This window comes from Scomber scombrus, chromosome 9, assembly GCF_963691925.1.
Source record: "Scomber scombrus chromosome 9, fScoSco1.1, whole genome shotgun sequence".
Classification (NCBI taxonomy): domain Eukaryota; kingdom Metazoa; phylum Chordata; class Actinopteri; order Scombriformes; family Scombridae; genus Scomber; species Scomber scombrus.
In genome coordinates this window covers 12,720,178-12,743,644 of record NC_084978.1, presented here as the reverse complement: position 1 = coordinate 12,743,644, position 23,467 = coordinate 12,720,178, and the positions used below count along the sequence as shown (strand labels likewise).

The 23,467-nt window shown below is 39.1% G+C and overlaps 2 protein-coding genes across 4 annotated transcripts; one reads left to right on the top strand and one right to left on the bottom strand.

The window, feature by feature from the left end:
* Window positions 1-197: 197 nt before the first annotated feature.
* lamp2 (lysosomal-associated membrane protein 2) lies at window positions 198-14,179 on the top strand. Of its 3 annotated transcripts, XR_009925481.1 has the most exons (10): window positions 199-371; window positions 2,972-3,087; window positions 3,769-3,979; window positions 4,079-4,240; window positions 4,336-4,637; window positions 4,734-4,853; window positions 6,121-6,175; window positions 6,258-6,428; window positions 7,844-10,035; window positions 10,204-11,183. XR_009925481.1 is itself a non-coding variant. In XM_062425342.1 (9 exons), exons 1-9 carry the CDS (start codon window positions 326-328, stop codon window positions 11,519-11,521), a joined length of 1,326 nt encoding a protein of 441 aa, XP_062281326.1. In that variant the 5' UTR covers window positions 198-325; the 3' UTR covers window positions 11,522-14,179. The 3 variants fall into 3 exon arrangements, 2 of the variants coding, with proteins under 2 accessions (XP_062281326.1, XP_062281327.1); XM_062425342.1 differs by lacking the exons at window positions 7,844-10,035; window positions 10,204-11,183 and adding an exon at window positions 11,379-14,179 and having other exon boundaries at window positions 198-371; XM_062425343.1 differs by having other exon boundaries at window positions 7,844-11,183.
* Window positions 14,180-15,461: 1,282 nt separating this feature from the next.
* On the bottom strand, window positions 15,462-21,039 carry atp1b4 (ATPase Na+/K+ transporting subunit beta 4). Its single transcript, XM_062425857.1, has 9 exons — window positions 20,891-21,039; window positions 20,617-20,685; window positions 19,766-19,982; window positions 18,087-18,215; window positions 17,869-17,973; window positions 17,209-17,408; window positions 16,780-16,836; window positions 16,585-16,677; window positions 15,462-16,503 (listed from the first exon to the last, which is right to left on the bottom strand). The coding sequence occupies exons 2-9, from the start codon at window positions 20,680-20,682 to the stop codon at window positions 16,342-16,344; spliced, it is 1,029 nt and encodes a 342-aa protein (XP_062281841.1). The 5' UTR covers window positions 20,683-20,685; window positions 20,891-21,039; the 3' UTR covers window positions 15,462-16,341.
* Between the last annotated feature and the right edge of the window lie 2,428 nt (window positions 21,040-23,467).

Below are 23,467 nucleotides of genomic sequence, written 5' to 3'. Positions count from 1 at the left end.
ACATTTTTCCTGGTGTCTTAGTGGGTCTTTTTATTTTATTTATTTTTAATAGCAAACCGATGTTAAGCATTTTTTGCAAACATTTACATTCTGGTGAGCGTTTACAATGTACCATACAGGACAATAATTAACTGTAAAAAAGGGGGGAGATATCTAAAGATAGATTACAGTCCACACCTCCTTCTGACACATTGGTCTCTGTCATATGACTTCCATTTCCTGGTACAGCGGCTCAGCTTCATCCTAAACGCCGCTGAGTGAGCGTCTCTGTCCGGCTTTCTCTTCTCCTCTCCGGTGTCTGGCACTCTAAAACTATCAGGCGATCATGTCCCGATATGCTGCATTTGTGTTATTCCTCGCACTGGGAATTGGTACGTATAACCACATTGAATAATATTTAAATCTGCAAAAAAAGAAGACCAAAGAAAATCTCTATTATGCGAAGTGACGTGATTAAACTTCTGGGGCCTGGTTCTGCTGAGCTCAGGCTTTATGCTGCTGTTTGAAGATATTTAAATATAGTTGGTGCTTGTAGCTTGATTGTCAGTCTTCTTTAATTACAAAGACATACATGTGCCATTTTTGTGGGTTGAATTAACTGTAGAGGCCCTGAAGAACCGAAACCACCATCAGCTGTTCACTTGGAGGAGTCGTGATGTTTTGCTAATGTGGCTAGCTTGCTTGCTAATTGTTACCTACGTCAACAACACCGCTGAGAAGCAGCTAAACCGCCGAGTCAGTCATAAAACACTGTATTCGTTCACATACATGCTGTTTTAATTTTCATGCCAAAGCTCAGCATCTAAACTATATACAGAAAATAACTTCAACTAGCCAAACGTTTGGACCTATACTGATATCATATATAACGTAAGGCGTATATGATATAATGTGTTGACAACGGTAGCTAACTTCGCGTTAGCTTACTGTTGGGATCATTTGAAAGCTAAAGTTTGATTTAATAATGAAATCTAAGCTTGTGTGAGTGATGTATGCGCATAAAGACACTCAAACAGCAATGCTTTCAAAATATAAGGGGCGCTTACAGCCTTGTAGGTACAACGTAAAATGAGTCAACGTTATGTTAGCAGGCTAATATAGTTAGCAACTTTTGGAGGTTTACAGTAAGTTAGCACGTGACCGAACGGCAACAGAGAGTTACCGTTCAGCTACCGTTGTCATGTGATGTACCGTTAAATAACGTTATGTTATTTTACCGTTTAATTAACGTTACTTGAATTACTCCAACGTTATGTAATTTTACCGATAAATTAACGTTACTTGATGTACTGTAGCGTTATGTGATTAGTTAGCGTTAGTAAACCTAACTAAGATTGTGACCTAAAAACTCAATCACGTTAAAAAAGATCACATCCGTTTAAAATAAACATTTCAAATGAGAAATCCTCTTTAATCTCTTGTGTTGATAATGTAGCTACTTGATCTGCTGATAGTACGTTTAAATGAGTGTTTCGTGTCTAAAATAACAGTTAGGCGCCCAAATAAACACTGAAAATCGTTTTTCTTGCTGTTATCATTCCTCCTGTTAATACTGACCCTCAGAAGATCCCTTCATTAATGTACTTTCAATGTAGCTGATGAAATCCACAAGCCTGTTTTTGTGCCAAAATGCAAGTAACTAAGGATAAGGCAAATACTGATGCTTAAATGTTCAAATGAACAAATATTTCACCAAAAATCAAAGATTAGAAAAAAGTCCAAAAAGTGAAAACAGATGTGTATCAGAACTTGTTGTTTCTTCTTTCCTCTCCCATTAATCATCTTACGACCCCTCCGATTTATCTCATGACCCTTTGGAGGAGGTCTGACCCCTAGGCTGGGAACCTGTAGACTAAATTATATTTTATATCCAGTTAGGCCATAGTATATATAATATAAAGTAGTATTTTTTTGACATTGCTGTAGTGGTGCTTTTACCTAAGTAAAGGATCTGAATACACTCCCCCCACCATTTAAAAGTTTATCTGAGGCTATTTATCTGACTGTAAATGTGGTGGATATCTACTTGACATGACTAGCTCACACTACTGAAGCTTCATATAAACTTCAGATAAACCTTAAAATGTTTTTGCCTAATGTGTGTGAACCCACTGTAGATTTTGGCCGCTATTACTTGCATTGAAAGTATATTTGAAGTTTTAATAGCCAGTGTGAACATGATGAATGATTACAGTAAGGAAAACTTGCTCCACTGTTCATTTGGACACCTGACTGTTGTTTTAAGACACATTTGAAAAAATGCATACCCATCCTTTAAGTTAGTCTCCACTGCTAACAGATACAGCGTTCAGGGCATGTGACCCATAATGTTCTGTGACCTGATTAGGAATTTCAAATATTTTACTGCTGCAAATGTTCTTACCATACTTTATCTCATACTGTGTTTACATTTTTGGTCTCACCAAAAATAGTGCCCCTATTGTATTGAGTCACACATTTTGATTTTAGTTTACAGAGACTTAACTTACCAAGACTAAACACTGGTTCAGGTACAGGTTGTGACTCTAAACCTGACACTCCTATAAAAAGAAATTATTTTTATAGTGTAGGTCATCTGTTTGAGTCATGTTGGATGCTTTATAAGCTTGTGTTCCCTGCAGATTGTAGCAGTCAGCTGTTGAGTTGATGACAAAGCATAATATCTAAATCATAGTTAATCCAAGTGGACCTTGGCCTATCTTTTGTCAAGTACTTCAAGTATGGAGTACACTATCTTTTAAAAATGTTAGTAATAATAGTGTTTTCTTGATTTCCACTACGTAGAAATGAGTTTGTATTTGCTTCAAAATGTGTTGTATTGTAACAAATAAACTTCACATGAAGTGTCTGTGTTTATTCCACATGTTGCAGCTATATTTTTTACTGAAAAGAGAGTAACCTATTAAATTCCAGCTAGAACTAACTCTTGATAATCATTCAGAATAAATTCAGTAATTTCTTTTCTTTTCAGAACTCCATCTGTCACGTGGTACTGAGGTGTCGGTCTTGGGCAAAGATGGCAAGTTATGCCTGTATGCAAATCTAATGGTCAACTTCTCAGTCTCATATGAAGTCACTGGCAATACGGTGGGTGTTTACTCTAAGTCACACACTCTTCTACTTTGATTGACCTGTGCTTGTGTTTGGTATATATGCTATGCTGATTTGCTAATGCGACATAGCAGTGCTGCAGTTTCCAGACCACCTCAGTGGTGTGATAATCAGACAGCTCTTGTCGGAAGAAAATGTCACCATGAAAAGGAAATGGTGGAAAAGGAATAGGGGCAGTTACTACAAAGCAAACATATATTCTTGCTATTCAGCATTTCAGTGTATGAGTTGTCCTGGTGCATATCCTGTACTTGTTTTGTCCTGTCCCTTTGATGAGTGAGTTGTTGGTCTACAGAGAGACGCTCACAGAAATAAATGTAATTGTAACACGCTTTCATGTTTCTTAATTATTCTTTTCTACTAGAATGAATTTATCATATCAGCTGTTTAACATATTTAGGCCAATATAATCTTGTTTTAATAGTTAAACATTTATTGGACTTAATATTTGTGTCATGCACATCAGATAAACAAATAAGCTTTTGCCCCATTGCCTCTTGACATGTTTGTGTACATTAAAATTGTACTCAGTAAATCTTTATTGTGTTCGCACTAACTAAAACTTTGCTTAGCAGCATTTTTTTCTTTAGACCTGTCTCACAAAATCTATGGTATATACTCCTGTCAGGTTAAGGTTACACTCTGCTCTCATTTCAGAATGAAACAGTTGAGATTGAACTTCCCGTTGAGGTCAAAAGCGATGAAAGTACATGTGATGTCACAAGCTCAGTGCTGATGCTCAGTTTTGGAGAAGGTCACTCCTGGAGAGTGAACTTCACAGGGAATGACCAAATGTACCAGGTGGACTCCATCATGTTTTCCTACAATCTCGGCGACTCGACCCACTTCCCCAATTCTTTGTCAAATGGTGACTTCTACACTTCACAGTACAAGCCAGAATATACACATGGACAAAAGATGTTGTACTGATGCTGATGTGTTTCTGTGTTTCTGTTTTGCTTTTTAGGAACCATGTCAGTGAGCATGACGCCTCACATTACAGGCGTTGGCATGGACACCTGCTACTCTTGCAAGAGTAAAGACGTGATCCAGTCTGACTCAGTCAATCAGACACTGTGGAACGTGCTCATACAGGCTTTTGTCAGCAACGGCAGCAAGAGTGAAAAGAGTGAGTGTAGATGAAGCTTCACGTCTCATCCTGGCTTTAATAATTATCTCCTGTCTCTATTGACGACCTCCTCTCTCTGTTTTCTCTCTGCACAGTCAGCACTTGCTCTGCTGATTTGCCCGTAACCACTGTTGCCCCGCCCACTCCCACCACCACTCCCACCACCACTCCTACCACCACTCCCAACACCACTACCACAGAAGCTCCAAACTCGACTACCATTGCCCCTCATAATACCACCACCCCGACCACCATCCCAACCACCATCCCAACCACCACCCCAACCCCTACCCTGCCCCCACCCATAACCGGGAAGTACAGCATCAAGCAAGATGAGAACAGCACAGCCTGTCTGTTGGCCAGCTTTGGTCTGCGGATTGGTTTCAAGCAGGGAGACGTATGTTCAGAAACACAGTTAATCCCTTTTATTTTATACACAGGTGATCTTTGTGGCCGTTTCTTATTTGGTTCCCTTCACTTCCATCTGCTTTAGAAATATCAGGAGATGAACTTGGATCCTAATGGGACCCAGGTCTCTGGATCATGTGGAGTCAACAGCAGTGAGCTGGTGCTGACATCTAACACAATGACTGTCATGTTAACCTTCGCCAATGTAAGTACTCAACAACATGTTGGATATATTGTTTTGATACACCGGCCTGGTTACATTTAAGATTTCATTTGAATTGTTTTCCTTTTTTTAATCTTTATGGCTGCACAATTTCTCAGAGAGCCAGAGAACATGAGCTGCCTTTTTTCACTATCGTAACATAGCCAAAATATGCCACATTTTATCCAACTCACACGTTGAAGTCCTTGTATATGCTTATATAACATTCAGAATCAACTACTGTAAGGCACTTTATTCTGTCCTTCACAATATGACCGCAACAAAAGGTCTCAGTTTGGTCCAGCTGCCAAACTCCTCAAGATCTAAGAAGTTGGATCATATAACACCAGTAGTGATGTCTTTGTATTGGCTACCAAGTCAAGCAAGAGCTGAAAATCCTTCAACTTACTCAAAAGGCTTTAAATGGGTTAGTGGCTCCCTCGTATATCTCCTGTCTTATCACTCCATATACTTCATCACATCCTTTTATTTCTCTTGATCCTGGTAGACATACAAATTCCCCTTCTTTGGAATGAATATTCAGGAGGCAGGTTTTTTGGAGATTTTCAGATTCAGACTGAAAACACATCTTTTCTTAGTGTGCTGTGCTGTGGCCTCTCCTAATTTAACCAGAAGGGAAATCAAATCACCGACTGTTTTCCTGTTTGATGAATAGTTACCTAAGTTCTGTTCTGGTGTTATGATCTCTATTTTTAAATATCTAACCTCAGTCCAGTTGTTATGTTAACATTATTACTTTTGTTTGTGTGTGTGTGTACTTTTACATGTGAAGTTGTGTGTTTGGGTTGTCCGTCCATCCCGTTCAAATGTTCACTTGAACTCAAAGCTGATCTGATTAGATTTTAGTGGTCGAAGTTCAAGCTCACTGCGAACTCATAAAACATGTTATTGGTTGTAATGCAAGACTTGATATGCTAATTACAACAGCGTTTAACACAAATGTTTGATAGGATAAAATGATGACGCATCGTTTATTGTCATGACCACAACTTTGATCAGAATCAGATTTTTTTGGTCAAACGTGAACACATAGAAGAAAAATACTTGTAACGCCTTTCAAATTAAGTTAAGAAAGTATTTCTATTTTTTAAATTAATGTAACTTGTATCTCTCAGATTTGAGAAGGGTAATGTTTTTTATCCTGGATGCCTTTGGTAGTTTATAAAGGCTGGTAGGGTTGTCATACATTCACAATAAATTACTTTCAAGCACATTCTTTTATATCTGAACTATATTTTTCTTCTGACAGGACACAAAGAAATTCCGCCTTCATGCTCTGAACGTCACCGGAAAAACGAGCTCTGGTTAGTATAAGTATCACACCTACCCACGCACACCAGACACCACACCCAGATGTTGTCTTTACATCTGTGTGTTTCTTTCCAGGCGTTGTGTTTTCTGAGGGGAACAACAACTTGAGTCTGTGGCAGGCCGCCGTCGGCAGCTCCTACATGTGCAATAAAGAGCAGAACTACACCATCACCGGCCTGCTCACCATCTACACCTACAACCTGCAAGTTCAGCCCTTTGGAGTGAAGAAGGGCGTTTTCAGTACAGGTAGGTTATTCCTTCATGTGTCTCTGCCTTCACTGCGAGTCCTGAACAAACTGTCTCATATTCAGAGTTTTAAAAATGTGCAAGCAGGGTGCAAAATTTACTTTGGATGTTTACATTTTACCAGCTACTCAATTGATTACAATTGGGGGGGTTTTTAGCTGGTGAGTGAAGCAAATCTACCAGACATTTGAATATTTTAACAGCATTTGTCTGTTGTCTGGTGCTAATTTTGTGCCCTGAACACACAGGCTCATATTGTTAGTTTTTACCAATACAAGAGCAGGATGACAGTCAAATATAGATTTGAAATAACAAAACATTCAAGATAGCATTTCAAATGTCCTTTTTAACAGCATAAACAAACATAGTTTGATAAATATTTATTTGTTGGTTTAATCAAAGATATTCCATTCAGGACTTCATGTACTGCAGAAAATAATAAGTGTTAATACTTAATCAAAGCCTTAATTTAAATCTTGTGTATGTTTTGTGGTAAGTATTAGTGTTTGTTTTCGAGTAAATTCATATTGACATAGAATACAATTCAACACAGTTTAAGCTCTCCTGCCTCAGGACAGCATGAATAATGCATTGTGTTTATTAAGTAAGAGTTTTCTGAAACATTGTGTACTCCCTTCATGTAAACCAGATGTAAAAACACAAAGACACCTGGTTTGCCCCTACAGTAAAATACCAGTTTTTATTTGATTTAATGAAATGATTAAGATGACATGCAATTCACTATTTGATAATTCATTTGGCACTGCTCAGTATAATGACATATTACATACTGACATACTTTGTCAGGAGCTAAAAATAAATAGCAGACAGCTGATTTCCAGCCGAAGTCATGACCGGTGATCAGTTTTATTTCATATCAACCAAGAGAAGTAGTTAGAATTAATTTAAATGATTGATTCTCCACTTTTCTGGCTTGTGAACCCTTAAATCGAAGCAATATCCACTCATCACATGTAATTTGAGGAATGTAATTTAAAAGATGCTTGAAGAGATGAAAGTATCCAGTATTTTTGCAAGGGGGAAAAAAAATAAAAATAGTTTTTTTTTTAAAAAACCAGACACAATTTAGTTTCATATTTTCCTCAAATCCTCAAAAAAGACATTATCATTTCTAACCACGCTCATACCGAGCTAAAGTCCATCTTCCTGATCACTTTAAATACCTCCTGCTGAAACTCTTCATTTATATAAAGTTCATCTGTTCTCATCTGTCATATCGAAGGTGTGCATTCATATGAGAAAGGTGTCATGTGACAGGTTGAAAGTGGTGACATCACATGTTTTATGTTGACACAGTTGCGTAGCTCGACTCTGCCGTCCTGCTGCTTCACTCTTTTGTCTTTCAGGATGTGTTTGTTAATCCACCTGTTGACTGACTCTCTTTTTATCTGCAGCCCATGAATGTTCATTGGATGACACCAGCATCTTAATCCCAATCATTGTTGGCGCTGCGTTGGCTGGCTTGATTCTCATTGTAGTGATCGCTTACGTGATTGGTCGAAGAAAGACTTATGTTGGATATCAGACCCTTTAAATCCAGTCTGCAATCAATCAGGAAATATCACGGGGTTCCCAAGCCTGGTCCTTGGGGTTCATGTGCAATCAAATAAATTGGCAAATAACAATTCAAGAACTTAAATCTAAACTTGAGACGTAGTTTCATACACAAAAAATAATTTTATTATCCATTTGTATTGAAGCTTTTGGTCATCTTGAGACATGAAATGCACATCAAGCATTTTTAAATAGCAGCCGCCTGACGGATCTTTAATGATAAAAGTCAGTGTAGAGATCTGAGGCTTGGTGTTCTCAAGGACCAAACTTGTGCACGCCCCATGTTTGTGTTTGTTTCTGTTGTTTTCTGGATGTCTTGTCTTTCCTTTTTCGTTGTTTTTGTTAATGGAGCAAGTGCAAGATCCTCACAAACCCTTTTTAACTGTAAGAAATCACAATGTAAAATGACTTTCTTTATTGAATGAGACTTCATACTCTTGTCAGTATGTTCAGTATACAATACTTGCAGTTCTTTTAATTATGCATATCTTTTAACACTGGATATGTTATAATTTCAGAATCTTACATTTGCTCTGCAGACATTCCTTTTTTGTTTGCTTTTGTCATTATTTAATCTCTGTGCACATTTTAGTTTTTACTTCCTTTATGGTTTGGCTTTTCATCCCCTGAAATTATTTTTATTGTCAACATTTAAACATTTTCCACAGAATTCCAGCTGGTAATCCTTTAGAAACTAGAGGAAGATAGTCGAGCAGCTTTCTTTCTTTGCTCATCATTAACAAGGATGAAGGTCTTCTCCATTTGGAAAGTTATTAAAGGAAATGTGCTTCAGCCCATGTTTGCCCCTGTAGAGCAGGAGAAACATTTGAATTAATGTCCTGATTATGTGGCTCCAATCATGATCAAAATGTGTGTTGTTTGAACGTTGATGGGCCTTTTTTTTTTTTTCAAAGAAGACATTTTGATAATGTCAAGCAGTAAAAGTCCAGGTGGGGGTAATAACACCAACGATGCTGCTATCATTAGTGTTATTAATTACACCTGTGCTTCTCCTGCGTGTCAATGTCGGCCGTTTAAAAAAAATCAGAATAAATCTGAATAAAAAAAGATCCTACAGAAAACATTTTGGCATTAGGTTTAGAAAAGGGACAGTACTTTTGTGTAGATATTCACTGCAGATCAATCCGAGATGATGGATATTTACATGTAAATGCACTAAAACGCTCTTCACATTTTTGCATATTTGTGTTGAAACTGTGTCACATGATTTCACCTGTGTATAGGCCTGGGCTTGGCCTGAGCTCTGAAAGATGCAGCTTGATCAGAGGCTGTTAAAGCTCCGGAAAATCAGATCAGTTTATGTATTTTTCTTCATTATTGAACAACTGAAATTTAAGATCAGCTAACCGACTCAATCAGGACTGTGTGGTTCTGGTGTAATCGTGTTTGATCGGCTAACAACCCCACAGCTACCATCAGATTTTGATTCAGGTATTAATAAATCCTCACTGGTGCAAAGATGTACACCAAACCAGTGAGAAGAGGACAGAAGCATTAAAATCTGCTAGGTTAAATATTAAATAGACAAAAAATTCTCCAAGTTCTCTGTTTGTTTGTGTTTTTTAATGTAGGAGACCGTTCTCATACTGAAGGGACTTTCACATATGTTTGGTTCAGTTTAAATGAACTCTGGTGCCCTTTTGGTTCGATTCATTTTGGGTTGGTGTGAAACCTGTTAATCAAGCTCCAACAGGACTGACATCATCTAAAAAATGAACTCTGGTGCTGTTTGTGACGCAAACAGACCAACCACAAGATTTCATGATATGTGATTTTAAGCATAAAATCAAAAGTTACTATTAAATCCATCTGCTGATCCTGAGCTGATAAGAAAGCGATCTGTAGGCTATATAACTTGCATTTATGCAGTGTGGTAACCATGGTAACACAAAGGAACCACAGCACATGAGTATGGAGATTTTCCCTGATAAATGAGAGTTAGACTGGAGTTAAACCAGAAGTGTGTTGAACTCTCTTCCCATAATATTAAAGGACAAAATAACTTTTTTTTGTCCTGTTTCTCTTCATCAGTATTTACGATGTGACGTTCGAGGTCCATTTGACTAATGATGCTCAAAATCAGGTTTTTTATGAGCTCTTTGTGACACCAGAGAACTTAAGTTAACACATAAAGTTCAGTAATGTGTGTGTGACTGGCTGTCAGTCACAAATAAATAAGTTGCCTGTGAGTCCATTTGACTTCATGGTTACAGCTCTCCATTTGTTTGAAATACATCAGTGAGAACATGAACCTGACCAGAGCTAAAAGGCAGTGGGTTTTTCGTCGTCCCTCCCCGATTTGATCCAAATAAACCAAACGACTGATGTGAAAGCACCTTAAAATCTTAAAGTCAGGGAGCTGGTTCAGGGTTGCAGTGAAGCAGTATCCAGGATGGAGGCAAGCCCAAGAATGTGTATTTTTGTAATGATAGTAGACAAATGTGACACGTTAGTTGCTTTGTGGTGTTGCATACTTCTAGAGTGCCGTGTACTGTTTGCCTCGTTCCAATCGGAGCAACGCAAGCAGTTACATGAAAATCACTCATTCTTTGCATTCATAAGTTGCTCAGAAAATTTTGCTTCCCCAGGACATTGTACACATGTATGAATAATGGCTTTTAAATCAAATGCAGGCTTGTGATCGTTGCTGTCTTGTTCATTTCAGCTTTGTAAAAATTTGAGTTGCCTTAATTATAAAGATGGTTTTGCAGCACTAGTATAAAAATGAATGCACATGTTAGACATTTTTGTCAAAGTTCATCTGCCTTCTCCTCAATAAATCATCCAGTAGATTTATCGCCATGACAATTGTGCCTTTAGTTAAAGAACAATCAGTTTTGTATATTCAATAACTCATTAATACTGCTGATCTATCATTATTGGGTAACTTGATAGGCTTCGGATCATTATGTAATGCCCCTTTAGGTGTGGAGAACATTGCACATGTTCAGCAAAGGGAAATTTGTGCTGCAAGACCATCTTCATCCACATCAGTTCATGTGTGTTAATGTGGATACAAATGACTTCTGATTTCATCTACATTGTCATTCGCTGTTAGTTTTAATAAATTTGGATTTCAGATATTGTGTGTCAGACTGACGTGGAGCTTTTTAGCATTTTTGACATTCATGAAAATAAAAAATGTGTTGTTGTCCTGGACATTTGAGTAAATGTTTATTCTTTTGTAAAAAACAAAACTGCTGTTCATGCATCAAATACTTGGTTGGCGGGCTACTTCTCTTTTCCTGCTGTCCATGCATTAACTATTCTTTTTTTTTTTTTTTTTTTACTTTTTTAATACTCCTGTTCAGCCTATAAGACATTCACTTCTCTGCTCTCTTCACTCTTGTCTAGCTGAGGAATGCCAGGGTGATGCGGAGAGCTTCCTTGTTCCCATAGCTGTCGGAGTGGCCCTGCTTGTTCTCATTCTTATCGTTCTGCTGGCCTATTTCATCGGAAGAAAGAGAAACATGGCCAGCGGCTATGAGTCCTTCTAGTTAAAACCTGCCTCATTTAGATGTTAGTCAGTGAATCGCTGCCTGTTTGGCTTTCTGCCTGATTGTGAAAAATTACCAGTGTGGTGTTGCATTAATGTTTCTATGTAGTGTTCAGTGCTGTTGACTGCCTGACAAAGATTTTGGGAAATAGTTATTCACTTTCTTACCAAATCAGAATATTGATACCACTCTCATGTTTGAATCTACGGCCAGCACACAGTTAGCGTAGCTTAGCACAAAGACTGGAAACAGATGGAAAGAGTTAGCCTCGCTCAGTTTGAAGGTTTAGATAAAAAAGCTCTCTAACTTGTTTAATCCTGTTAAATCTGCGCTAAAACAAAATGTAAAACTGACATGTAATGAGTTTACAGGGGCACTGTGTCATTCATTTCTTCCTATTAAATAGTGTCTATATAATAGTATTTAAATAATAGTGTGAACTGAGAATTCAGACACATTTTTGTAACATCACTGACAGGTTTAGGGTGGCACGGTCGTAATTTTTAACATCTAGAAAAATGTGACTCGTTGCTTTTGGGGATTGTTAGCAAAGTGTACATGCCGTGGACTTCTTTCATCCCATGTTAGTATTTTTTGAGGGCGTCACTTACAGCATACATTTGCACACTCATTTCATACACTACAATGAATTGTTAAAGGGTAAATATTGTGCACTATTTAGCAAAAAGGGATTGATTTTGGACACAGCCCAGAAAGAAATAGTTAGGTGTATAACCAACTCATAAATCTGCTTGTGTTGTTTTTACACTCTGTATATACAGATTAAATAAATGTGATATAACTTTCTCATTGTTGAGCCTTAAAGTGCTTCTAGATAGACTTTATTACCTTTGCCCGTGTTTCCAGTCTTTAGGCTAAATTAAGCTAACTGCATATTTAACGTGTGGCCATCCTGTCATCTTCCTTTTTTCTGATCATTCTGCCTAAAATTAATGTTCATATAGAATAATGATACATTTCCACATTGGTGATTTCCTTCTTGTGCTTTTGATATATTTGATGACTCTTTCTTCAACATAAATTTGATTCTCTTTGTGGAAATGTGGTCAGTTTCTAGGTTTGGATCTATTTTCTTGCTACTTCTGCTTCATCTCTAACCCTTTAAAGTTTCAATCCTTCTCGTCATGGTGTTTTCCGCCGTCTAAACCACTAACCTGCTGTCTCTCTGTCTGTCTGTCTGTCTGTCTTCCTGTCTGTCAGCTGAGGAATGCTTCCTGGACTCTGATTTGAGCTTTTTGGTGCCCATTGCAGTGGGCGTGGCGCTCAGCTTCCTAATCATCCTTGTGCTTATCTCTTACCTGATTGGCCGGAGGAAGAGTCGCACCGGCTACCAGTCTGTATAATCCAACCGGGCTGCTTCTGCCTCTCACTTTTCCAACCCTCACAGCTGTTTAACAAAAACAAAAAAAACAACACACACTCCTCCTGTAACCCCCCTCTCCTTCTGTTTCCTGTGAGGCAGCGTCACCCTGAAAAATAACCTTTATAGCTTATTTCTCGTACAGTTTCGAATTGATCCCAGCGACCCCAGCCCCCCACACCCCCTACCCCTCCCCCTCCCCTGAATGGTTTTCTTTGTTTTGCTTCAATGCCAATGACTGAATCAAGTACCAAAACATTTATGATCGATATTGCACCGTTTGATTATAGATTGCATGTTTTAAAAATCAGATTTATGGCTGTGAGTAGCCGTCCACATCCTTCCCAGAGAGCCCCCTCCTCCTCTTCCACCTCCTCTCCCACCGCAAGAGGCTTTTTCCTCTCAGTTTCTGTGCTGTACAATAGTATATGTGTAAATTCATCTCTTGTATAGAATGAATGACGCTGATTTTTTGATGACTTGAATGTACGAGCAAGCTAATAGATCCACTGTTGTCATTCATACCCCCAGAAACCATTGTTTGTGTTGCTTTTTATGCTAATTGTACATGTTTCTTTAACCCTTATTTACCATTGAAATTAACAGCTAAATTACATCTGCTGCACATTTAGTCACTTAATTGTAGTTTGATGAAAGGGACACTAACTTATGAAGACACTTTACCAGCACTGGGACCAGTTTTTTTTTCTGGAAATGTGTAATGTTAGACATTTATATTTCTGTCGTTCATGTTAGGAGGATGGAAGATTTTTTTCTTTAATTGTACATTTATTTTTAAAAAGATTAACATGATTGTTTTGTTGAGTTTATTATATTGTTGTCACCTTGTAATTCTCTGTTATTTCAAAACTGTGACAGATGCATATTTTGGCATTTGGGAGTCTCAAGCCTGATTTAAGTAAACACCACGTTTGTCTCCAGGATTAAATTTGGTTGAATGCACATAAATCTGACAACTGGTTAGAGTAAGAGTCACACACTCCCCACGATGTGATAGTACAGAAATATCAACAGCATGACAGTATGAAGGCCATGAATAGTATTTCCCCTTGCTGGTTTTATTTCACACCATTTTATAGGCGTCATTCTCAGTTCTGTACGTTTGCTCACTCTCCTCTGACAGTTTGTGCCTTTCTGTTGTGCACCTCTTGAGTTGCTTGCTTGAAGCTTGTCTCCATCTGATGAAGAATGTGATGTGATGAGCTTGTTTAACACAAGTGGGGAACAAATTAAATAAAGTTCGTTCTTGTTTTGTATCACTGTGCAGCTTTTTTATTAACAGTTTGTGTCCAGCTTTTATTGTCGAGCCACATTGCATCGAGTCTTGTGACTGGACTGAATTCAAAGGTTAACGGTTTTAAACTGATCATTCACACTGACGCGTGAACTGCTCTGCCTGCTCAAACTGTTGTTTCGACTTTGATCAATGTTGTGCTTTTTATAGCCTGTAATGGTGCACAGAAGCATGACTCTCAGCTGCAGCTATAACTGGCATGTGTGCAGATATGCAAGTTGACCCTGAGGTCACACCAGATGACGTAGGCCTAACTTACAACTACAACATGTTTAAAGACTAACTGACTTGGTGTTTTGTCGTCATTTACTTCACTTCGTCACTGGTTTTGGTCTCACAGCTGCACTGCTTTATGTGTAAAAATAATAAGTACTGTGCAAAGGTTTTGGGCACAAATAATGTCATGAATATTTTTTATCTATTATCTTTCATCCATATTTGATCTGACCACACTCACCAGTTCTCCTCAGTACACCTGCTGTTTTTCAAGGCAAGAAGGTTGTTCAAAGCATCTTGGAGAACTCAAGTTGTTCTGTTGATTTCGAATTTCAGCTGCTTCAGTCTCTTCATGTGATCCTAGACTTATTCACTGACGTTAAGATCAGGGCTCTGAGGGGCCCAAACCATCTGTTGCAAGACTCCTTGTTCTTCTTATGGACATGACGGTTCTTTATGATTCTGTTATATATTTGGGGTCGTTGACATGCTGCAGAATACATTTGGGATTGCCTCCCTGATGGTTCTGCATTACGGATGTTTAAGAATCTAAACATAAGAGCATAAAACTTTTGCATTGTACCTAAAACCCAATAAATTGAAAACTATTGAAATGCTTCCCTTTGCCACAACTAAGGTTGCACACTTCATGGAAATGACTAAATTAAAAAAGTTCCATAAAACTTTGTTATTACATCAAATAAGGTCATATTTCATGTTTTCTAAACTATATGTGACATGTAGAGACAAAAAGACAATCGCAGACAATCTAATCAGTATATTATTCTAATAAAGTCACATTATGCTTAAATCTAATTATGTTTATAATAAATTCTCTTGTGTTTTAGAAAATGTCCTGAAGTATCAATACGATAAACTGTTAAATGTGTTATTTCTAAGCTTTTAAAGAAGGAGAACAAACTTCAGGGTAATTTTGCAAGTGGAAAGTGGAGCACAGTTTGAGTGCGTGAGTACATTTTTAAGACTTTGAGTACCGTGCAGAAGAAAACTTACAGTACATACCAGAACATTGTATTTATTATAAGAACTATAATAGGAATAAATACAACAAATGATACCAAGTTTAGTAGCACAGTTCAGGCAGGATGATTAATGCTTTCACAAAATAGTTACGCTTTTTTAAAATGGTACAGACCTTTCACAAACTATTTCACAGTACAGTATGTCTCTTTATTGATCAGTCTTGTGTAGTATTTCATTCTCAAAAGCAAATGTTTTATAAAAGGATACAAGAAGTGGCTTGTGATGCTTTATCATAAATGTATAATTCTGCTCTATTCAACAAAAATATAGCAATAGTGTATTTGCAGTCGTTTATTATGTCTTTTTTTTTACTGTGTAAGTACAGTACAAGTCCTGCTTTCAGTGTTTGCATTATAGTTCTTTGAATTCTTAAAATATACATGTTTGAAAAATATAATGCAAAAAAAATTAGTACACTTGGTCACACAAAAATGTTCACAGAAAACCATTTTCTAAGCTGACAAAACAACATTTCTAATCACCTATTAATGTTTTAAGTCATAATTGGATTTGCATAGCCAGAAAGACTAACTATTGGGCAGAGTGTAATTTAGTTTGATTAATCTTGCTAATCATTACAACATATCAGGAACTGAATTGTAACTCACTCTACGTACTCGCTCATGTGCTCAGCACTGTTTGTTGTGGACGCAAGTGCCAGAAGCACTCAAGGTACAAAGATACAACAGAAACACAAGAGTAAATGTCTACTTCTTGAGGAATTTGTTTCTCAGCAGAAGACGTGGATATTTAGGTGAAAGATGAGGAGAGGGAAATATAATACATATTTCATGTAAAATAATAGTTGTACATTTTCCTGCCTCATTGTCACAGGAGCATCCTGCTGGCAGCGTTATCTTTGCCTTACGCTCCGACATCCAAGGAGAAGGTCACACTGCCCAGGTAGCGGTCAGTGGGTGAATCATTAATGATACCCTTCCCGTTCAATTTGCATTGTATTTGGATGTGAGTGTCGTACTGCACTCCTGCAAAACGCACGGCCATCACCGGTGAAGAGTAGTTTACCTGTGACAGAAGAGACATAGAGGATTAAGGCCCCAATCAGAGTTATCTTAGAAAACTTTGAGGCATCAAACTCCCACTTACATGTCTAAGCTTGCCATAGTATGGAAAGTACTTCAGGTCAAAAATGCTCTTAGGAAAAAACTGGATTTCTCCCAAGGCTTCTGGTGGTCCTTTCTGAAAGAGAATGAAACTTTCTTGACTTAACTTGCATGATATTTTCAGACATTTATATAAAATATGATAATATTACAAGTAAGGTTGCTGAAGTTGGTGTACCTTAACTCCACAAGTCACATTTACTGCTTTGCCTTGGCCAGGGAGGTAACCAATAATCTATAGGCATAGTGAGGAAAGTGTCATTATGTGGAGTTTTTTAGTTTTGCATGTAATCAAACTGAATGCCAGCAGGAAAATGTATTTATATCTGAATAATTATTAAAAATCACATGCAAAAGTTAACTTCTGAAAACATAACAAGTGTTCAAACTCTCTACAACACAGCAAGTTACCATATTAAAATGTAAATCAAGTCAAAACATAGTGCAGAAGTGGCTCCGTGTCTTTTCATCCTTTCCCTAAAACGGCCACAAGATGTCACTCACTGAGAAAACTGAACTGCGTTAGAACCAAAGCTGTTTGTGAGTTGTGCTTTTTAAAGTGTCTCACAGGTTTTGATGTTCTGTTCCTTTTGTGGACACGTCTTACCCGGTTCATCCGAAGGAGGACACATGGCCTTCCCTGAGAATAGCCATAGTGGGGGTCCTGCAGACCCGAACAGTCCCCCAACCAGGACCTCTTAAATTGACACGCCTTCCTCTCTGCACTCTCCTCCAAATCATCCTGCATGAAGTACCTGTCCTGCGTGCAGCGAATGTTCTTCTTGTCCTGAGCGCCATCGTTGTATGCTGAAAAGGAAGAGCAGAAACAGAGAGAGAGTGAGAGAGAGAGAGAGAGAGAGAGAGAGGGAGAGAGAGAGAGAGAGAGAGAGAGAGAGAGAGAGAGAGAGAGAGAGAGAGAGAGAGAGAGAGAGAGAGAGAGAGAGAGAGAGAGAGAGAGAGAGAGAGAGAGAGAGAGGGAGAGGGGAGGGAGGGAGAGGAGGGCATAAATAAACCCCTGCAACAGCTATGCCCTGCCAGACTCAGGCCTCTGATTAAGGAAGCTTGACAAAAGCGGGATGTGAAGAAGAAAAAAAAAAACCCACATTGAATGGCTGCACTCTGCCCACAAAGAGGCTTCCCTTCCCAGCATGCCATGCAAGAACCAAATGGAAAAATGGGACAAAGGTAGTGAAGATGAAGGTTAACTCATTGCATGCCTGCTTCATTTGAACAAACTCAACAACCTCATCAGACTCTACTGACTCACGTCTTAGATATTCATCCATAGACCTTGCATACTTCTTCCAGGATTTACGATCAGAGGCGTTGAAGGCGATCTCTTGGCCCTCTAGGTGTGGAGCCATCGTCATACCTGCCAGTGGAGACCCAGAGACAGTCAACTGTGCTGACACTCAAGTAGAACCAACAGACAGAAGGACAGTCGGATGGAGAGATGCAGTAGTGTGAGGTTGGGGTTATATTTACCTGGTGGCATCACTCTGTCATTGAAGGTCGGATGGTAGGGACTAATAGACCACATAAGGCAAAACATACAGCCGCCAAACATGGCTGCGAGAAACGTATAAAGTGCAGCATAGAAGAGAAGGATGAGGCCTGAAAGGAGAGAGTGAAAAAAAAAGAAAAATATTCTGGTGAATATTATACAGTTGACACAGTATGAACAGCAGTGGCTTTCAGAGCACAGTGCACCTTCCCTGTCTTTGATCAGAGTGGAGAAAGGTAATGAACCATGAGGAATTTCCAGTTTTTCTGAGACTGTGTGGTCTGTCTGGTCTCCAGCTACTGTCCCTGATCAGGACGGTCACTAATTTGTTTACTCATACAAAAGCACTGTCCTCCCCTGATGTCTGCGCTTGCAAATCACTCCAATACTTTTGGTATAAAATCCACTGTACTGAGCTAATGTGTGAACCCTGGAACAAAGAAACCTTGGGAACTAGCATTGTCCTGCAATTTTCAATTAACAGCAACTAATCAAGCTAAACGTGCTCTAAATTAAATGGCTTTTGCTGTGCGGGCAATTTCACAGGGGACTAGCTGCAGCCAGTCTTGCGTCCCCAGAGCCACAAAGGCCTTTCTGTTTAAGCTCAGTGAGAATTCTCCCAGCTGTCCTTTCACTCAGGAACACAGTGAACCTCCGGTTGCCATCGTAGTGAAGGTCTTTTGCAGCCATAGAGGCCTGGCCAGCTCCAAGGAGCCCCAATCACCCCACTCTGGTATTGTGTCCCCTCTGACACACTCGTCTCACAGGACACACAGCAAAGACTTCAACTCAGGGCCTTTCTTCAGCAGACACATGGGCCCCATTCCTGCACAAGTGTGCACACACTGGTTATGTGGCTAGAATGAGCTCTTTAGCCCTGCCTGGGATCCTGTATTTCAGCTTGTGCGAGTAACACACACTTTCCTTGGATATTCTCTCAACACTCTAGCTGGATCATGTTTGCTATTGTGTACAGTGGACCAAGGGGAGGGGGCTCAACAGCGTCACATAGCAACTACCCTGGAATACCAAGAAGCTGCTCCATCATCATTGACTCAACAAACCCATCCAGTCTGTGCTGCTGCCAAAAGTGTTCACCACCACCAAAAGCTCAATTTGGCAGTGGACTCTATGGAAAAAAGAAAGACATGAGCATCTCTACGTGTTTTACTGCAACCGAGGCGGAGCCATAAGCATATTAAGTTCAGCGATGAGGTCGCCAAGGCTTTGGGAAAGAGGCTGTGGAGAGCATGGTAAGATGAAGAGGAATGTGATTCCTGGCCAATGCGAGAGCCGGAACAGTGCGCTCCCGCTGGGGACACGTCCCCAGGCAGTCTGTTTTTGTCGGGACACTCTGAATTGTCCATGCACCTATGTAAACACTGAGCATGAGGACACACACACACTTGCAGCACAGTGAGTACAGTGAGTCACTGGACTGTAGAGACATTTCTAAACCTCTCAACTATCCCTGAGTGCATCTTTTAAAGACATTCAAACACCATAACTGCTCTTAATCACTGTAATCACTCAACCTTAGAAAACAAACTTTGGTTGTCTGTACATTATTGAATTTGTGCAGTAAAAATTTTAACACTTTTGCATGAATCCAAACGTCCCTCCCCACACCCCAAAAACCCCATCGCCCTGGACAACTCACTCCAGCTCTTTCCAGAGCGACCCATGAATTCGTTGGTCTCTGCATTCCAAAGGTACGTCTTCAAGTCATCTATTTTCTGGTGCAGGGTCCTCTTGGGTAAAGGCCTGCGCTTCCATCTCTCAAAGTTCAGGTCTTCCTGTTCCAGAGGCTGGTGCTCGGCCAATTCTTCCTGCTCTTCCTCCAACTCTTGGCCATGTTTGAGTATCACTTTGTGAGGCTGGTGGAAAGAAGAAGAGAAAAAGCCCTCACCACACATATTCTCAAACTGCTAAGCTCTGCAGTCAGCCTATTTGCTTTTCAAATCACTGCAGTAAAAAAATGGCATGCCTTCTGATCCGAGTATGACCGATAAGTCAACTGCCGGACAGTGCACTGCATATTCTTGGACATCGCACTGATGGTCCTGTCCCATGTTTCTGCAAATTATAAACCCGCTGGTGACCTTTCTGGCTCTCTTTGGGAGAGCTGACCTCCTCTGAGCGGACCCTCCTGCTTGGAGCAGCAGCTGCAGACAGCAGAGCTAGAGGGTCACTCTGACAGCCAGATGTTACTCACTGACTCTCAGCATCCACAGGCCAGGACACACATATCCCAGAGGAGCCACAGGACACATGTGAGTGTCAGCAAAGAGTCTTTTTGAAAGTTTTTCATTTCTGTTAATAGTTTGAAATGCTATAAAAGGCCTTTATGATTTGATAAGTCTGGTGCAAATAAAATTGAGTATATAACAAACAGTTATATAATTTATTTAAAAACCTAAGTGATACTAGAATTCTGCCTTAATCACATCATCTTCTTAGGTGATAAATGCACTGAAAGTTATATGTGTTTCATTTAATTTCAGAACTTACTGGATTTGTTGGATTATTTTTAATGAGCGTCTCCTCAGCTCCTCCCTCTGTGGAACTGGGCTCCATGTTCTTCACAGAAAGAAAAGGTACTTGTTAAACCAATCACATCTATCGTCCCCATTGAAGCAGAGCGACACATCTTCAAACTTCAACATTTTCAGCATATTTTTAACAAAGAAATCTACCAGGCTGCCGGGATAACTAAACCTGAAAGCAGACCCTGGAAATAATTAAGATAATAAATAGAGTTGGAATAATGAGAAATGTGACATACCTGAAGTTCTTTTTTCAATAAAAACGCAGATTAATATGTCGAAACCCTCTTGACCCCTGAAGGAAAAAAATAATGTTTGTCAAAAAGTGTTTAAGGATTTCATTAGAAAGTTTTAGGCAGGAAGAGGGGACCAAGTGTGGGGATCCTCCTTCAGCTAGGCGCGCATCATAGTGAATGAAGGCTGCACGGAGAAACACTGGGGGTGGGATACAAAGTGCTTTTTTTTGGTCCCAGAGACGTTTTGGCAGCGGCCTGGATCACAGCACTGCATTCTGTACACGCACACCATCATCCATTGTCTGCTAAGCTGGGCTACAGCAAAGCCTGAATACAATATTTATAGCCTATCCCTAACACAAGACCTCGTTGTCAATCATTGCGCGCTGGCTGCATATTATCCGTGCGTAAAGACGCTCGGCAAATCACTGTTATTGGCTAATGATGAGTTAATTTTTTTAATGTACAACTTTTAATTCGGTGTTTGTCCAACATGAGACAACTGCTTCATAAATGAGATATCAGTCACTTAAGTGTTGTTAATGCACATGCATGCTGATCCAGTGTCCAGCACGGCTCCTCCACAGACTCCTGTAGCAACTGCTCAACATAAGCTCTCCTCTGGTGAGGTTCAAGTAGTCCTCATCCCTGATCCTGTCTGCACTCCGGTCACGTAACGCTCTGTTACCCCAATGTAAAAGTGGGAGAGGGGGACTTCTGAGGCTCTTTTTTTCTCCTCTTTTACATGAAAAGAGAAATTGCGTCATGGAAAAAAATCTGTTCTTTGAGATTTGTGCGGCAAAAACGTGCATGTGTCCATGTCCGTGTGCGTGCGTGTGTGTGTGTTTGTGTGTGTATTTTACAGTAAAGGCCATTGATTCTCACCACAAAGGGTCAGTAACAGGAAAGGCAAACGCCAGAACAAGGCAACGTGCGAAAATCATTAAGTTCGCGCACAATTTGCTTTTGCAACAGAACTTTATTTATTTTTAGTATGCAGGTCATTTAAATGTGTCTTCACCGCATATTTCCTGTCGTTTAAAGTCGTGTATTCTGTGTGAGGTCTCTAAAGATATATGTGCATTTGGGCATGAGCAGTTTCAGTGCAGTGAAGCCATAAATTACGCAATGTGTAGTTTTCTGTACACAACCCACCTCTAGAGTCGCTTAAATTCAATAATTTAACGTATTTAGGTTTTTAACTGACTTTACAACTTGGATAAGAGTTCATCATTGTCATTTTCGAAATCAGAGACCCTATTATGTTTTTGATGTAAATCAGATGATCAAGTTGCAGGTCTAAGTTACTTAGGAAACAATAATAGCATTTAGACCTAAAAATAAAAGTTTTTATTTTTTGGAGCAAGTGGCTGAGTGCATTACAAAGCATTAATGAGGGGAACAAAATGTACACCACCACCTTCTGATGTTTTAGTTACCCATAAAAGTGTCTGTGTGCCTGCTTGCAGAGCTGTAAGCTGGATTTTAGCAATAGTGAGAAAATAAGTTCAAGGCCCCCAAAAGCAACTTTTGTATTTTATTTTTTCCCTACAAGAAAGATCTAAATGCAGTTTCAAGCACTTTTCAACACTGCCAGGAGTAAGATCCCAGTTTGTAAACCATATTAATCATTTTTATTCTAAACTATTTGTCAATCATAAAACCTCAAATTACAGAATACAAACACAGAGGACATGACCTCAGTGTCTTATGACAGATACAATTGCAACAGAGTGAGAACAAAAATGTAAAAAAAAAAAAAAAAGAAGATAATTCAAGCATAATATTGATGTCAAAATAAATATTTAGACAATCTTGTGTGATTGTTGCTTTTGTTTCTGTGTATTTGCAGTTTCCTGACTAACTTCATCCTGCTCCTGCTGCTACAAATGAATAGGTACTGTCCACCTTACATATAAATTAAAATATCTACAAACAAAATTAATGTTGTACTTTTTATTTCAGAGCAGAACCTTATGAAGTTTCAACCATTCATGTGCTGCTCACTGAATGTCCAACAGCTCTTGAATGCAACAGTGTTTTTCAGACAGGAGATGGTGCTCAATGCCTGAACAGGACCCTGACCAGCTGATCCACAGCAACTACAAATCTGTGTAAGAAACAATCACATAAATATAAAAAGACATTAAACTCACTAAACTTGATTTATTTGACAGAGTTTGTTTTAAAGGTGCAGTCTGTAGAATTTGGTAGCATTAGGCAGAACTGACTTATATAACATTCATAAGTATATTTTACTTAGTGTATAATCACCTGAAAATAACAATTGTTGTGTTTCATTAGCTAGGAAAAAAAACACATAGGGTCCTTTTCAATGGAGTTTCATGGCAACTGTAGGTTCTCCTGCACACTTGGAAGGGGAGAGGGTAATCAGTTGGTTTGTGATCTGCAATTTCTCCACTAGATGCAGCTAAATCTCTGCTTGGTTTCCCCCGATGTTCTTACCCTAACCAATCTTACTCCTCATACATACAATCAAAGAAGGCAACGAGTACTAGCCAAACAGAGGCAGAGTAGGGCGGGTCATGACTTTACTATCCTAGGAAAAAAAACAAAAAC